The sequence below is a fragment of the Malaclemys terrapin genome, chromosome 10 (assembly GCF_027887155.1).
Source record: "Malaclemys terrapin pileata isolate rMalTer1 chromosome 10, rMalTer1.hap1, whole genome shotgun sequence".
Taxonomy (NCBI): Eukaryota; Metazoa; Chordata; order Testudines; family Emydidae; genus Malaclemys; species Malaclemys terrapin.
In genome coordinates, this window is record NC_071514.1 from 12,860,003 (window position 1) to 12,877,928 (window position 17,926).

Genomic DNA, 17,926 nt, shown 5'->3' on the forward strand with positions numbered 1-17,926 from the left:
GGACCGTGAATTTGGTAGGACCCTAGGCCTCAGGGACACATTCATGGGTTTACATATGTTTATCCAGAAAAAATGTGAGTGGTAAGAAGATATTGAATTCTCTCGAGATGATAATTAGGATTCATTGAAACAGCAGATAAATAATGACAGAGACAAAGCTGTTGGGCCAGTATATGTTTCAAAGGGATAATAAACCCTGATATTCACCAAAGCAAAGGCCAGTGTATTGTTACATAATCCATTTTAAACCAACTCACACAGCTCGGCTTGAATTCCTATCTACCTGCATAAACTACCAGCAGACTTTTTAATTTTGGCTCTAACATTCTAAACAAGAGATCGGAGTAAAAGTCCAGAGGATAGTATTATATTTAAATTATTACTATTAATTTGTAGAAAGAAAGGGCAGCTTTGTACCTAAAAGCTCTGAAGTCTGTTCTCAGCACTGATGTGGACTCTTGCAGCCTTGTACAAATCACTCAGTTTCTCCTTGTCTCAGTTTCCTCTTCTGTAAAGTGATGACAATAAGCCTACTTCACTGGGGATATGCAAAGCTTAAACTATTTGAGCTCCTCATAGGAAAGGTGCTAACTATGTAAGTGAAAGATATTATTATGCATCTTTTATAGTATTTATACACTTACTGCCCTGTGTGAATAACTGATAATATTAACCCCCTGAGATGCTAGTAATAGCAATAATGAATGCAGGGCTGGCTCTAGGCACCAGCGCCCCAAGCCTTTTCAAGGTGTGGCATTCGAGCGCTTGGGGTGGTACTCCGTAGGGGTTTTTTTTGCTTCGGCGGTGGCACTCCGGCTTCTTTTTTCGCTTGGGGCGACAAAAAACCCAGAGCCGGCCCTGAATGAATGCACATAGTACCTCCAATCAATATGTATGCATTGAAGGTATAATCTGATTGGTTGATATTCCTCCAGATGCCAGTATTGCTCACTTTTCAAGTGAATAGAAACTTACTGACTCACCACAGACCTGTTTTCAGCCAGTCATGAGGCAGGCATTTTCTCATCTGTTGCAGTGGATTTAATACATTTAATTAATTTATTATTATTATTATTATTTATTATTATCATTTTATTTATTACAGCATCAGACTCAGCTAAAGCAGAAATGTCTGGTGAATAAGTGGAAATAACCTGGTGAGAAATTAGCAAACTTCTCAGCCCACAAAATTTTAAAAATAAATGTCATCAATGTGCTAAAATATTCACTGCTGTGGGTGTGGGTTTTTAATTTCCCCAGCACTTATCTTTGAAGTAACATTTCACATCAAGGGAAAACCCAAATACTTGTTCTTTACCATTAGGAATAACTGGGGTTAAAACAGCTGTTCATTTGCATCTGAAGTAGAACTGTTTATTTTCAGCCCAACATTGAAATGTTTTATGAAATCTCAGAGGTGTCACATGGATTTCTCACATTTCAAGAAACTCTATGGGCATTTGTTTGTTTGCAGTTTTTACTCAAGCTGACTGTAATTTTGGTAAATTTTCCACTTTTTCTGAAGGGGGAAAAACATGGAAAACACCAGGGGCGCTGGAACAATTTTTATAGTGCAGGTTCTGACAGCCGTTGAACCAAACTGTAAACCCTGTATAAAATGGAAACCACTTCAAGCCAGGGGGTGCAGCAGCATCCCCTGCACCCCCAGTTCCAGCACCTATGCAAAACACTGGGACTTAAAGACAAAACATCCTTTCGGCAAAAGCCAAAGTTCACCAATTTAGGCAGCGCCACTTTTAGCTCTTGCCATTTGTCTGTCTTCTTTTCTTAAATGGTTTGATTATTTCTCCTGTTCATTTTCCATTCGCCCACTCCCCTCCACCCATGACCAAGAGAGTGAGAGTCACTTTCATATGTGCAAACATTAGCCGCTGCCTGGAAGCAACCTTAGCTCTGTCTGGAATGACCTAATCATGTTTCCTTAGCAAAAATCTGCCTAGAACAGTCACCAGAGAATAAATATGAACCCTTGTGCTGATTCTATTTGTATGTAGAACAGGTAAGGGATAGTAACTCCTGCGTATATAATGACCCAGGGGCCATGGTAATTTGAGTGAAAGCCATGCCCACTCTCATCAAACCTCTGCTCATTTCTCAGAGACACACTCTTGCAGATTATCACTGCACATTAGGCACAGATTGAGCCAAAAGAGCTCTTTGATTGCTACCATTATTCTGACAAGTCAGTCTATAAGTATCCTTGAACCTTGAGCGTTAACAAGACTAATTTGCCAGAGTACAACCCCTCGAACATCAAAGAATTAGAATACCCAGAAGGAAATGAGCCTGTGGCAGACGCTCTGGGCATCGTGAATGTGTTTGGCTACTGCCTCCTTTTCTGAGTAGTTGGTGTGTGGCCAGAGAAATTGAGCCAGGAAAGGTTCTGAGGAAGCTTATTTTTTTTGTATCCATCATTAGCACCTTTATAGTTCTCCTCTTCAGGTGATGGTAATAGCCATCTGAAGGTGCATAGCTGCCATCCTGATACCGGTGACAGAGAGAGAGAGATGACTCTTCAGGTGCTAAACTCCAGCTGTGCCTGCTCTAACATGCCATACCCACCCTGGGTGCTCAGAAGAGGAGAAATCCTACACCACGGACACAGAAGCCTCCAGAGCCAGAGGGTATTTGTGTCATTGAATATTCATTATTCCTACTCCTGCACATCTCTGCAGGCTAAGTGTTTGCTAAGCCATTCTTAGCACAATTCCTTTTCGCACCGATTTATCTCAGAGCCTTAGAATCCAAGCCGACTCCTCCTACATGCATGAAGCCCGCTGCAGGAGGGAAACCACGACAGTTGAGACGACATAAGCCAAACCTTTTTTATTTAAAAAAAAAATGACCTGGATCTGAGAACCTCTTCCTGTCCCACATCAACCAGTAGCAGTAGGGAAATACTCCACTTTCCTCTGCACCTCCCCTATCTGGCTCTTCATTGAGCTGCACCAGCCTCAAGCTCTGAAAACAAGCTCCGAAATCTGACTCCCCAAACAACTAGGAAAGGGGTGTGGGAAAACTGCAAAAAGGCCCCTTTTAACCTTAAAGAGAACTCCCAGTGAGAAGGAACTAGGAGGAAAATGCCATCCCCCTTCATTAAAAATTGCAGGCAGATGAACATGACCTAGTCTATAAGCGGTAATTGGATAAACGTGCAAAAAGTTTGCTTGCCTAGCCAAGCTCACTCTGTGAACATTGAGTCAGGTAAGTATTGGGTTGGGAAAAACAGAAGAACAAGCTTCCTCGTGAGACTTCTGGTACTCTCTCGCTCTGGATGGGCCAGTAATGCTTCAAAGATATTTGGGTGGGGGGGACATATCAGTGCTTCTGACTCTGGTGCATGTTAGACTGAGCTCCACCAAGATAGACATTTCTAGGGTCAGATTTTTAAAATAAAGGGCCCGTTGTTCAAAGGTTCTCACCACCCAACATGCTGAAAATCTGGCCAGAAGCCTCCCAATGGGAGCTGCTGAAAATCTGACCCTGAACTCTTTTGACATTTTGGCCCTAGAAAATTGAATAAGCTTTCGGAGCGTGGGGGGAGACTAATTAGCTAAATAAATAAATGTCCAGCCCCCAAGTCCAGCTGATGTACAATTAGTGCAGGACTTGGGAGTGGGACTGGAGAGAGAAAGGTGGCTCTGAGCTAAGCTACACCAGCCAGAGAGGTCCTTATAAGGGCAGCTGTCTGTTCCCTTTGTACTGCTAAAGTGGCATATGGGGGATGGATCTGACTCAAGCTTTCAAGTTAATTTCAGTTGGGGTAAACTGGTTAGGATCACAGGCCAGGATATAAGCTACAAGCCCAGGAGATTTCTCACCACCACTATAGATGCACACACTACCCAACCATCCCAATTCAGATCAAGCCTGGATTCCTAGGGGCCTGGGAAAGTCTATATCTTATTTGAGTTTTCAGGAAAAAGTTATTTTATCCAAACTATTCCACTCAACTTCAACCTCAGTTAAAATAAATAAACCTTTGCTTAATGCCCAAGGGGACAGGTCAGGAGTGAAACCAAGTGCATATTGTTACAGGTTGACTCTTTAATCTCATGTGGGACATTAAATTCATTCCCCAGATTTAGGAGGAATCCTCCATAGGCTACTTTTGACCCAGTATACATTAGCAAACAGCTTCAGCTGAGAAATAACTGCACAGCTTCTCTGCTAATTAGGACTTTGGGCAAAGAGACATGGAGTCTGGACAAAGAGAAGAACATTAGTGAGAAGGGCAGCATCAGCGGAGACAATGTGGCAGCTTGCAAATTGCTCTGGAGGCCTAAGATCAGCAGCTGGGGAACACTGAGGCATGGGGGGGAAGGTACATGATAAGAAAAGAGACCAACACAGGCACCAAGAATAGAACTGAGCTGCAGCCACCTCTGCCTCTGGATGGAGAAAATAAAAAGCCAGTTGATGCATAACGTTTCCTGGTTTTATGAGTGTTAAACCAGATAGAGCTAAATCCTGTACTTCTTACGCAGATGAAATTCCCATTGATTTTGGTGGGCATTTTACCTGAGTAAGGAGTGCAGAACCGAGCCCTTATAGATCAGCAGGTTGTTATTTCAGATAGGCCTTTCAGTCCACTTGCACCATACCAACCACTGAGGAAGCAGAATCCTATCAGTCAAGGAGCTTTCAATTCAAAGATACACACAATACAATGCAGGTTCATACTGAGCCGACTGGACAAAAGTTGGACTTCCTACCAAACCATGCAGTTTGAGGGTTGATTAATATTGACTAGACTTCCCGGGAAAATGAGGTTTTTAGGAGAGATTTAAAAGAGGAGAAAAGATAGGGATGGAGTTGCAGGCATAAGGGGTAGCACCGAGGAAGGGATACCTGTGAAAACCTGAAGCTGTATCACCAGATGGAAAGGAAATGCACCAACTAGATGCTCCGTTGTTCAGTAGCCCCCAGGTGACAGAGAGAGAGAGAGACGACTCAAAACTGTTACAAATGCCTCCAATTTATACTAACACTGATTCCAGCTGGTAACTCTATAAAGCTCGCTGAGACTTTGCAGAATTTCGGCTATCATCACGCTGGGAATGGATTCGCAGTGGAGAGGAAAGAAAGATGCAAGGAATCAGAGACATTCCATTGTGATTAGACTGTCCTTTAGGGCGTTTAGATGAAACTCTTTCCATTTCCCGACCCTAATCTAGCACTGGTCCCCACATTACCCTTCGGAACGCTCTGCGACTGTCAGTGTGAGAGCTGTCGTTTCTGCAGATCCTGCTATCTGAAGGAACCTTTCTGTGTCTCTCCACAAAAAATAACATTTAGTCAAAAACTGAATTTTCCATCCAAAAAATGTTGCAGCAAGCCCTGCCCAAGAGTGCTCTTCTCTGCAGAGAAGCCCTGTGTCTCTTGTCTTCCTTCCTAGGTCTCTCCTCATTCTCATCTATCCATTCCTCTTCAAGTCTGATCAGAAAGTTTCTCTTTCCCCCGCATTTCTATGCCACTCAGCTACCACAGTGAAGGGCATTAGATTAGATTTGATTAGATAGGAGACTCCCGTACATAAGAAAATATGTCTAAGGGAAGCTCACCCTCCTGTGAATGGAAATGAACTGGGATGGAGGCAGATACACAGAAATGATCCTCTGGGACATAGGTTCTGCTCACCCACTTAACAGTTTAATATACAGTTAAACTGACTCATCTATATTAGGCTCCATCAGACCTGTTTTGTGAACTTCTCATTACAGTTGAGCTACTAAAAGGGTTGAAATCTAGTTCCCTGGGTGCTCGGATTGGGAATGTCTCCATGCATGTTTGTCCTTTACACAAGTCTAATATTTTTGTATAAATAAACCTGCTCTCTGGAAACTGCAGAGTAGGCTGCCTGGCAGAGGAGGTAATTCAAGTTGAGGTGCCAGGTTTGTCCTGGGCTGTGAGTACAGGAGCTGTGAGCACATTTGGCAGCTGGGTATGGGCATGATTCCATTATATTGCTCTTGAGAAGCCCCGTTCTCATCAGCACATGGAAGGGCATGGACAGGGTCTGGAATCAGCTCCATCTAGCCATCCTCAGCCCCACGAGAGTGAGTCAGGATGGGGAAAATGGGGGGGATCGTGAATGAACCCACCCTATGGAATAAGCTATGTTTGAATCCATCCCGGCTGCATAATGTCTGAAGGAAGGCTGTTCAGTGGTACTTACCTAGCATCCCTTTGTTTGAGCTGGACAAGCACATATCCTTCTCAGCACTGGGCAGAACAAAGCCAACCACAAACACCTCCACCCCATCCGCCATCAGTGCCAAGCCTAAAACAAAGAAGAGCATCCACTGGAAGCGCCCATGGCCACACTCCTCGATGATGTTTTCATACTGGTGGGCAAGCTGTTCCTCATCCTCCATCCGCTCGGCTATGAGCTCAGCCTTGTCTCTAAACTCATCGGCCATGGCAGGGGCTTTCTTCTTCTGTTTGCCCTTAATGTCATCTGGGTGAGGGATGCCCTGGTACTCTCCTTCGTAGACCTCATCTTCCTCATCATGGCCTTCCGTGGCATCGCTCTGGGCATCCTCTTCTTGGGTCCCATCATGGTAATAGCCATCTGAAGGTGCATAGTTGCCATCCTGATACCGGTAGTCATCTGACACCTGGTTCACCTCTCTAGCTATGTCCTTAGCCCCTTGATACAGATTTGCGTTGTTTCTATACCGATCATCCATTCTGAGTATATACTTCTACACACAGTATAGCGCGGTGTGTATAATCTTGAATATAGTTGCGTGTTTATTTATTTGTGCAATCTCTGCTACTAGCTACACAAACATAACTTCCCTCTGATCTGGAATCTGATGTGCAGTGCACTGAGCTGGCTGTAAAATTTCAGGGGGGAGTTTCTTACAGGGTTTTTGGTAACGTTTCAGGTTTGAGCTAGACTTTGTTGACTTGCTTCTTTCAGTAGGAGGGAAGGTGTAGTTGGGTCTGTTGACTGGAGATCTGTGAGGGATCAGGAACTTTGTACAACCAGGAGCTAGGAAGACTTGGCAGGTTGCTCTTTTTTCTGATCCATTGTGCTGATGAAGGTCATGCCCTGAGAAAGAAAGAGAAACAGCGATGAGACAATATTGAGTTGAGAGGAGAAAGGCAGTGAGTGAAATAGACAACATTGCTAACACACTCTTTTCTATCTGAAGGGTGAAAAAAGGAGATGGAACATTCAGAGACTGTTATTGCACCTTCTAAAGGGAGGCATGTAAAGGCTATTAGATGGGTTGGAGACCATGATTACTCTACTGATGTCCCAACTTGTGGCTGACACTGTCTTGAATCAGAGTATGTCATTCCTAGAAGGCCGCAGCATTTGTTTCCATAGAGGACATCATGATAATGAGTGGTGCTGATTGATCAATGCCTTTAAGTCACTAAAGCAGTGTTTCCCAAACTTGGGATGCCACTTGTGTAGGCAAAGCCCCTGGTGGGCCGGGCCGGTTTGTTTACCTGCCCCGTCCACAGGTCCGGCGGATCGCGCCTCCCACTGGCTGCAGTTCGCTGCTCCAGGCCAATGGGAACTGCTGGAAGCGGCACGGGCTGAGGGACTTACTGGCCGCCGCTTCCAGCAGCGCCCATTGGCCTGCAGCGGCGAACTGCGGCCAGTGGGAGCCACAATCGGCTGGACCTGTGGATGCGGCAGATAAACAAACCGGCCCAGCCCGCCAGGGGCTTTCCCTACACAAGCGGCGTCCCAAGTTTGGGAAACACTGCACTAGAGGAATGTCTGTCTGCCAACTTGGAGCCCAGCCTTCATGATATTTAGGCACTCGTCATCATCTTAATGAAAGAAAAACGGAGCTTTGCTTTTTCTTTTTAAGCCAGATCGCAGATGTCATTTTATTATATGGATTTTTTTTAAATGTATCCCCATCTGGACAAAAAGACCTGACAGATGCAGTGCATGCAGAGAGAAATTCTCCCACCCAACCAGGCCCCATTTATTCCATTTTGAGCAACCACTGTAGGAGACATTTTCTCAGTTAGCAACAAATGAAGTTAAGATGGAATCATGACCCTCTTTGGAGAAAACAGAGTGAAGCCAAATCCTTTATAAACAACCTCAGATTTTGGACACCCGTATTCAATTATTTTTCAAGTGGATTTCAGCCAGTTGGCTCTCTTGTGCCTTTTCCTATTATTACACAGAGCTGAAAACAAGGTTTTTGAAAGAAGGCGTCAGTTAGTAAATAAATATACAGTACAATCATGCAATAAGAGCTACTATAAGTCAGATGTGGTATAAGATTGGTTTTCATTTGAAGCTTTCAGGTAGTAACCTAAATATGTAAAATATAAATGAACCATTAACTGACATATCTATATAATATGTAACCTGTGAGCACTATTATTTTGTGTGTGTATCTGTATATATACACTTATGCACACTTTGTATTTGTGTGTGTGTGTACACATGCACACACATACATGTGTATGGCATCCAAAGGCGATAATCAACATAACAATGCAAACTCGGCACTTCAGAATATTACTCTCATCATGTGGGCACTGTGCAAATGCCAGACAGTTGAAATTATGTACACACAATTCTGATAGGAAATGCAGTAAAACCAACATTGTCAAATGCTCTGAAGGGAGCCACTCATGTCACACGCTAGGAAAAGGCATTACGGTCAAAGTAGCATCAAAAATATCATTTGGATTAAAACAGAGTCTGCCTGTAGAGAAAGGTCTTTCTATACTGAAAAGAGTTCCCTTGAGCATGAATGGGGATCCTCCAAGCAGTTCCATGTGTTTAGGCAAAGCCCTGTTTTGTTATGTTTACAACCGAATCAGGAGTTTCATGCAGAGTAAAACAGCTTTTGCTCTTGTTGCTCTGGTGTCCTGTAACAGATCTGCTTTCTAGCTCATCTAGAGGGCCACTCTTCAAACCTACTAACTGTGGGAGGCACCAGCTTGCTGGTCATGCACATATAATCGGAAAGAGGCAGGTCCCAATATCCAGTACTACAGTTACTACTGTTTCCAACAGAATTGCCATATTTGTGGGATGCCAAGCAAGATCTCCATTCAAACTACATTAACTTTGATCTATGATTCCCCTATAAGTGGCATCACAAGCCATCCCGGCAGCAGGTAATAACCTCGTGGCACAGTAGATGTGCCAATAAGGCCCCTGTAACCGAGTCTCCACAAGTGCACAGGTATGTTTATACCCACTGGTCCCTGCTGACGCAAGAATCATCTCACCTCAGCCAGTCACTGTTGAACTAGTGGTTTGACTGTTGTGTCTTGCAACAAACCAGCTGCTCTGTATTAAGTGCTGATAAAAGCTTGTCCCCACATTTAGTGCTGGAGAGCACGCTGTGGTGGATCATCCAGCAGAGTTATAAATTACCTGACCTACTAGTTTGCAAGCAGCCTTCATTTCTAGGATCCAGTGCTGTTTAAGGGATTGTGCTAGCGTGGGGATAGAAGGGAAGGAGGGAGGGATGGGGGGCTGCCTACCCCAATCCACTCCGGGGGGAGGCAGAGCGCACAGAATGCTCCCTGCTAGTACCTTCAAGGGTGTACACTGCTCCAAAGGGAGGCACAATCCAGCCGTTTATAGGGGCCACTGACAGTGCAAGGAATAGAGAAAATAAGAATCTTTGGGCATGAAAGAGGCCAGGACACTGAGCTCGGTCTTTCTGCTCCTTCTAACCAATGTGTGCAGTCTGCAGCATGTGTTTGGTTAAATGTATGGCATACACATAGGCCGCTTTCTCATTATGGGGCGGCGGGGTCAGTCTCTCTCCGTGGGTACTGTCAGAGCATCTATCTTTGCTTTAGCTCCCATGACATTTGTTGCTGCAGTAAGCACATTTCCTTCTTTTGCTGAGTTATCCCATACATTTTCCATTAGGTTAAAAAGGCAGCCGGGGCATTTTCCAGGACTGTGAAAAACCAATCAATAAAAAAAAAAAAAAGACACAAGCCAATCAAGTCAGAAAGATCAAGCAACTCTAGAGAACGCTGCAGTAAAGAGAAGCCTTTGCATCCACTCTGGATGTGTTTATATGCAAAGAAGTTAATACACTGACAGCCAGCGGAGGCATTTCACAGGTTTTACATCTTGCGTTTCATTGCTAAAGGGCCTCCAGCGTGGGTTAAAAAAATCCCCAGACTCCTTTGGAGTCTTAAAAAACCATCTCGCTTTTGAAGTAACCTTTTCCATTATACAAAGGTTCACTCCAAGGGTGGATATTATTCTCTTCGAGGCAGTGAGAATTTAGCTCCATTGAGAATATTTTCTTCCAGAAAGAAGGGGGAAGGGTTTTTAAACGGGAACACTCTGTTCTGGTACAAAGAATCAGGAAGAACATTAGACCCTGCGGTTGAATTGTTCAAGTGGCACTTGTTGGCAGGTTATGTTTCAAAGTGACCTCACGTCTCAGCCTGTCAAATCAAAGAAAGTGACCTGGGCAGTGTTTCCGTTGCCACTTTCTTTTCTGGAAACAACACGTTGCTTCCTGCTGATAGTTGTAAAGGCGACTGTAAAGCTTTCCTTGTAAATGAAATTATAATAATTAACAAACTTTTCAAGAGTCCAGATCAGCAACAGCCTTTAACATACCAAATCAGCAACAGGCCCAAGAGGCCCGAATGCCATGAAAAAGCTGGCCCTTTATACCAGCCCCCATTGAGCCCAGCAGTGAATTTTGCTACTGATGTAAATGGGAGTAGGATTGGGTCCTCAATGCGCACTGGCAATTTGGGAGTAGATTAAATATACGATGCCCCAATATCTTCTCTGTCCTGACAGTCATGGAAACCAGTAACTGGTCATTTATCATTTGTTAAATTACAAAGATATACATTTGACAACAAAAAAGCTGGAAATCATTTCCTCCTTTCCTAAGATGCCACAACATGAGCTGAGAATTGTGTGTGTCACCCACAATCACAGGAGACAGAGGAGTATCCAGACCATCACTCTCCTGCCAGGTCAGGATTGTTCCCTACCGTATGGCACCACTTACCTCAAGGGCATTGTGAGGAATGCAGAAAGTAATGCCGCTCTAGTGATATCATCGGCTGTTGAAGAGGGAACGTGAACCATATAGTTCAGGTCTTGGCAGGTAAAAAGCTTTTCCATTCATATTTATTCTGCAGAATGCAGGGCTATTGGCTGCACAGAGTCCGATCAGGATGGTAATGGCAGTGGCACCTGGGTCATTATCTTACTCAACAGCTATACAACAGCCCCTGCCTTTGCCTTCACTTTCCAGCTGTTCCACAGGTTGCAGTCACACCCAGCAATTCCTGAGACAGACCCACTAACTCTAGCAGCACACATGCTCCTCTCCTGGGGCATGGAGTAATGCAGCACCCACTCTTCCAGAGCAGGGAACTTCCGCTCTCTCCCTGCAGTTTGCACACCCTCCTGGGAGCAGGGAAATCTCTCTCCCTGCAGCCTGCAGGTTGTCCTCTCTCCCACACTTAGGGCCGGCTCCAGGCACCAGCCCTCCAAGCATGTGCTTGGGGCGGCACCTGCAGGGGGGCGGCGCTCACCCAGGGAGAGCGGGGCCGCGGCCGGGCTCACCGCCCTCCCCCGGCACTCTGGCCAGCCAGGGAGAGTGGGGCCGCGGCCAGGCTCTCCACCCTCCTCCTGGCGTGCCGGCCGCCGGGGAGAGCGGAGCTGCGGCGGGCTCGCCGCCCTCCTCCCGGTGCTCCAGCCGGCTGGCCGGGAAGAGCAGGGCCGCGGCCGGGCTCGGTGCCCTCCCCTGCCGCGCTCCCCGCCGCAGGGCGGGGGGGGCGGCGGGAGGCTTTTTTGCCTGGGGCGGCAAAAAAGCCAGAGCCGGCCCTGCCCACACTCTTGCTGCCTCTCTCACACTGCACCCTGCACAGTACTCTGCTAACAACTTCACTCTGCTGGAATGTGTAGTGAGCCAGCAGTTGGCTGTATTCCCCCCATGAATCCTCCTTTGTCACATGGTACTGGCCAGGCACTTTCATGACCAGTTACTGGTTTCCACAAATGTCAGGACAGAGAAGATACTGGGACATCGTATATTTAATCTACTCCCAAACTGTCAGTGCGCACTGAGGACCCAATCCTACTCCCATTTACATCAGTAGCAAAATTCACCGCTGGGTTCAATGGTGTTGGCTCTAGGCCCCGGTATTCTAAGCAACTGCCTGTCAGGAGTCCTGTTAGCAGCTTCTTGTTTCACTCTGCCCCGGAGGAGATGCTGAGCCGTGAGACTGTTCCATGGAGGAAGGAGTAGTTGTCAGTTCAGTGATTTATTGACTGCTCTCAGCTTAACCAGGGCAGCCCTTCAGTTATGCTGCACTGAGAGTCTTTCATGTCCAGCAGCAAATACATCATCCAAGCAAAGTTACAGGTAATTCTATCTTTTCCTTGGGACATGTCTACCAATAACTTACCCTGCAATTGCCCAGTACTTACATGATACTTACCCTGGAATTACCCTCTGCCTCTGTATACTCTGTATTACTTACCTTTCAATTACCCCCTTGCTACTAGCTAACATATCTAGCCCTCTACATTAGGTTTTTCTATAGTACTCATCACCCAAGTATCTAAGCACTACCACAAGTTCACATGCTAGTTACCCTACAATTACTCCTTTTAGCAACCCCACTTACCATGTGTAGCGCCCCCTCTCCACCCAGTTACCTTCTTTAATGCTAATCTGCTTACAGGTTTTTTGATGGATAGGTCTGGGTTCTTTTGGATCCCGCCACCCACTCAGCAGGGTGTATCTTCCTTATTTTTTCCTATGAATTTATTTGGTGGTGCCTCCACCGCCCTCGCTCCTTCCTGGCAGGGTCGCCAGGGCAGCTTGGGAGGAAAATTCTAACCACCGGGTAATCCCCACTTACTTGCCAGATCACTGGAGACTTCCAAGAAATAAGACAAACACATACAATATATAGAGCAGCTCCAGCATGGGGAAGGAGTGTCTCTCTATAGTAGCTAGGAAGGGTTGTGAAAGGGGAAGGGGTGTCCTCTCCCCTCCCAGCTGGTGGGAGTTGAGAAAGCCATAGGAGGCTGGGAGTTAGTACTAGTATCTTGAGTTTATTTGCTCCTGTTTTGGAACCTGGTTTTTACAATAAATTGAACCTTAGGGACTTTGTACCTGGGATGTTATTTTCCCTCCAGTGCTGGAGCTGGGGGTGCTGCAAAACCCCCTGGCTTGAAGTGGTTTCCAATATATACAGGGTTTAAAGTTTGGTTCAATGGCTCTCAGCACCCCACTGTAAAAATTGTTCCAGCGCCCCTGCTGGCTGGTGAATCTGCATTCCAGTGTACACCCCTCTGCTACACACTACTTACCCTCTAAACATACTGCACAATAACCCTCTCTATATAGTCTATTTAGTATTTACACTCCAGTTACCTCCCCACCAAATACTATGTACCATCCAATTATCCTGACTCTACACAAAACGTATCCTTCATTAAATCCTGCCTCTGCATGCTATAATTTACTCTGAAATTACCCCTCCTCTACATACTACTTACTCTGCACTACATTACTGCACATCCAGGAGCTACTTTGTCTGTGGCCAAATATTGCCTGTTTATCCTGTGAGCAAGGTACCTTCTAATTTGTACTCTGCAACTTAAAATGTCAGCACAAGTTCTTATATATGTCACGTTGATATAAGAGTAAATGGTAGTGGGACCTTTTCTGGGGGCTGTCCTGTTTTCTCTAGCCTCTTATTCACCACAGATCAGATGCTTCCCTCCCCACTTCATCATGTAGCCATAGGTTAAAGGAATAAGGTAGGTCTTGGGGTAATCCCTCTTGGCAGATTGCCAGGGAAGAAAGATTCAGGAGAATATGGATGAGAATAGAATGGACAAGAAATCTGTAATTTCCCTTTCCCGGGAGCAGAGGAGCTGTAAAGCGTGTGTGTGTGTGTGTGTGTACATGCAAGCGCATGCACACTCTGGAGAGGGGGACAAGACCTGAAAGCAGGGCCGGCGCTTCCATTTAGGTGACCTAGGCGGTCGCCTAGGGCACCAGGATTTGGGGGGGCATTTTGCCGCCATCGGCAGCGGGGGGTCCTTCCACACTCTGGGTCTTCAGCGGCAATTCTGCGGTGGGTCCTTCACTCACTCCAGGACCCTCCGCCGAAGTGCCCCGAAGACCGGGAGCGCGGAAGGACCCCCCGCCGCAGAATTGCCGACGACGACCGGGAGCGCGGAAGGACCCCCACCTAGGACGCCAAAAACCCTGGCGCCACTCCTGCCTGAGAGGAGAAATTCAGATCATTTCCCTTCTTTTCCCAGATAGGACGCAGGGAGTGAGATGCTAAGGGGCAGAGAGAGGGACTCAGAAATATTGTCATAGGATCTTTAGCAGGCACCAGCATAATCCCCAGGAAACAGATGGTAGCTCAGTTTAGCATTCTGCCTGAAGGACAGCTCCTTCAGCAAAGCATCCGCCCCTTCCCCGCCCCCAGAGCTGTTTTCTGCTGACAGCATTGGGAAGGAGCCCAAATCCTACAGCAGCCATAAGGACACTGCATTCGCAGAGCAGGTTGTAAAACAAGCCTGGGAGGAAATTCTTCTCCTTGACTAGGAGAAGAGGAGCTGTGCCATTATGTTTTTCTGATGGTCCAACCTGAATGTGAATATTAATGTGGATGAAATTAATGAATCCCTTTATATTAACCCGGGACCAGATTCTGAGAGATGCTGAAGACCCACATCTCCCATTGAACAATATCCTGGACTTCGGGGATCCTGGATTTAGAGGAGCATTATTGTGGTGGTAGCAGGGGACCTAAGTGGGACTGAGTGCTGTAGGTCTACGTACGTGTGACAGGAAGGATGGTCCAGCACTTGGGGGCATTAGCTTGAGGGCTGGACGAACCAAGTTCAATTCTCTACTCCGGCACAAACACCCTCGGGTGACTGTGAGCAATTCACTTAGACCCAGCTCCTCAAATGCATTGAACTCAAAGGGCGTTAGGCTCCAAAATACCTTTGATCTGGGGCTTAGTATCCCTGTGCCTCAGCTCCCCATTTGTAAAATGGAGATATTTGTACTTTGCTACCTCACAGCAGTGTTGTGAGGAGAAATGCATTATGAAGCTTGTGAGCATAGACCGTGAGGTATATGGGTCCATGGTGCCTGTGCTCCAACAATATTCAAGAACGTGGGCCCAGCTCCACCAATGTTTGGGGCTCTGCTGCCGGCCTGGCATCTGGGGTCCCTGCTCCGTTGCCAGCCCCAGCCTCGGCCCCCTTACCCCCATCCAGGTCCCCCCTCCTGGAGACATGGCTCTGCTCCCATGTGGGGGGGGGACTTGGACCCGTTCTGGGCACCACCAAAAATTATACCAACCTGGCGCCCATGCTTGTGAAGTGCTCAAATGCCATGGTAACGGTGGGCGAGGGAACATAGATACTAAGTCCATAGATAGCGAGAGATAGTCCCTACCCAAAAGAGTTTACAGCCTAACCAGACAAGATAAACAACCAAGGGAAGAAAGGAAGCACTATTGTCCCCATTTCACAGCAGGGGAACAAGTTCTCAGAGAGATTAAACAGTTTGCCCAGGGTTACACAGAAAGTCTGTGCCAGAGCTGCAAACTGAAGCCAGACCTCCCAAGTCTCAATCTAATGGCTTAACCACAAGACCACCCTTCCTCTCTCTTTGGAGGGACACACTCAGTAGACCCGTTAAAATGTCAGCTCTCTCTGAAGTCATTTTCTCTGTACTATGTGGCACATGCAGCATGCATGACAGTGTGGTAAAAAGGTTTAATTGGAACAACTCGCAGAACTGTTTTACTCCGTCCCTTGGGAATCATGCAGCCATCAAAAGCCCATGATGGTAAAGTCTTCAGCCCCCCCACACACCATTCTCTCTTACACTCACATACGTCTCGCCTCTGTTTCAGGGGTTCTCTTCCATATGCTGTATAGAAAAGTGCCAGCCCACCCTAGGAGACCACAGCACCGGCATTTGTATCTGAAGCACGCTTTCCTCTTCTCTGTTTTCTCTCTACTGAATTTGATGACTTCATACGGATTTTTATTCACTCACGTAAAAACTTTTCTGCCCAAACCAGATTAATGATCTGCACCATCTTAATTTCAGGAGGGGGCTTGGGAAATGGCAAGGCTGGGGGGAAACACCTCTGCTGCATAATTCTCATGAACTCCTTTGCCCAGGGAAAAGGAAAGCACAGCAGAATTAATATATATTAGTTAATATTCTGAGTGATTGTTTTTTTTATCTCACTTGAAACCCAGTAATCTTCGGAGGACTTCCTTAATGCCTCAGGCCATTTATTTGATTATGCTGGAATAAAAAGAAACAGACTATTTACCCTCTTGTTTGCACTGCAATATTTTCTTTTCTGTTCACTAAGGCCATTGTTTTGTAAGTAGCCATGACTCTGCCCTCAGCTCCACCCATGTAACCTCCTTAACTGTGGGGTGCACAACTGGATTTAAGGGCAGAATATGGTCCTGTGTAAGGATTAAGTCTAAAAGGGGCTTTACTGAAGGGAGTAGGGTACAGAGGAGCCTTTTTTTCTGCCCTTTAAGGAGATATGTGTAGCCTTTTTACTTTTCTGTTTGGGAAATCTGAGGGTGACTTTTGAACAGGCAGGTTTGCTTTAAAAGAAAGCCCTAGAATGTGTGCAAACACAGCACTTGGGGAGAAAAACCTGGCTGTTTGTAGTAAAGATTGGTTCTGCCTTTGGGAAGATAACCCACACCACCATCAAAGCCCACAAACCAGATTGACTCATCTTTCTGGCTAAAGATGGGCCATAACTGGAACCTAGACTCTCAACCCCTTCAAATGTGAGCATGTTTGGTAGAAAAGAAGTTGAATTCAAATCCTATTTTGGAACAATTTCTTGAAAGCACATCCTGGGAGGTATCAGCATCACCAAATCTGAAGCTGATCTGGCCTCAAAAACCATGAATCTTCACTGAATCCTAATCCATATCTAGCGCCAAACACGGCTTCCTCATTCATTCCTTAGTACCAGACATGGAATGCTATGTGTATTTCCTCTACTGCCCGTAGTGAATAAACATATATCCCTGTGCTGGCAAAGGGGAAGGCATTGCTTAAGAGAAATATGCGGCACATCCTCCTTCCCAGGGACTGCTTCACCTCTGCAGTCCTCCTACTCCCTGCTACCCCAAGAGCAATGAGAGTTTGGTTGAGTAATGTCCTCAGGGTTTAATCCAATAATAATTGCTAGTGCTATTCTGTGAGCAGTAGTTACGCCTGCTGGCAATAGAAAAGTATTCTAGAAAAGCATAAGAAAAGTCAAAGGGAGTCCTACACTCTACTGATTTAGTTGCAAATGAATGGCACCAGGGTAAATAAGACAACACCCTCTATGTAAATGAGGCTATGCCTTAGAATATCAGGGATGGACGGGACTTCAGGAGGTCATCTAGTCCAACCCCCTGCTCAGAGCAGGACCAATCCCCAGACAGATTTTTGTCCCAGATCCCTAAATGGCCCCCTCAAGGATTGAACTCACAACCCTGGGTTTAGCAGGTCAATGCTCCAACTACTGAGATATCCCTCCCCCCGCCCCATGCTGTCTAATGCCCTGACCACCTTTTGCAGACCCATGCACAAAACTCAACAGCTGCAAAATCTGCCGAAGAGCTGAGCAATATCCAGGAGGAAAATTGCTCATCTCAAACCAAGGTGACCACTGAAAATTCACAGATGTTTTATGGCCTGTGTTATGCAGGAGGTCAGACTACATGATCACAGTGGTCCCTTCTGGATTTACAATCTAGGACTCTACCGAAACACTGAATTCTTCACAGCTGCATCAGCTATTGTTATCTGTGGTCTCCCTATCATGGATCCAGATCTCAAGGTTAGCTTGGATTATCTCCCCCTATAGTGTTGCTATACGA

The 17,926-nt window shown here is 46.1% G+C and overlaps 1 protein-coding gene across 3 annotated transcripts in view; it reads right to left on the reverse strand.

The window, feature by feature from the left end:
* Window positions 1–17,926, reverse strand: part of SV2B (synaptic vesicle glycoprotein 2B) — a 107,259-nt gene that overhangs the window by 40,350 nt on the left and 48,983 nt on the right. For 2 of the 3 annotated variants that reach the window (XM_054042105.1, XM_054042107.1), the window contains exon 2: window positions 6,200–7,081. In XM_054042105.1, the coding sequence (XP_053898080.1) occupies window positions 6,200–6,713 (514 nt within the window). In that variant the 5' untranslated portion in view covers window positions 6,714–7,081. Of the gene's footprint in view, window positions 1–6,199; window positions 7,082–11,021; window positions 11,521–17,926 lie in introns of those variants that run through there. The other variant, XM_054042106.1, reaches the window with a different exon arrangement.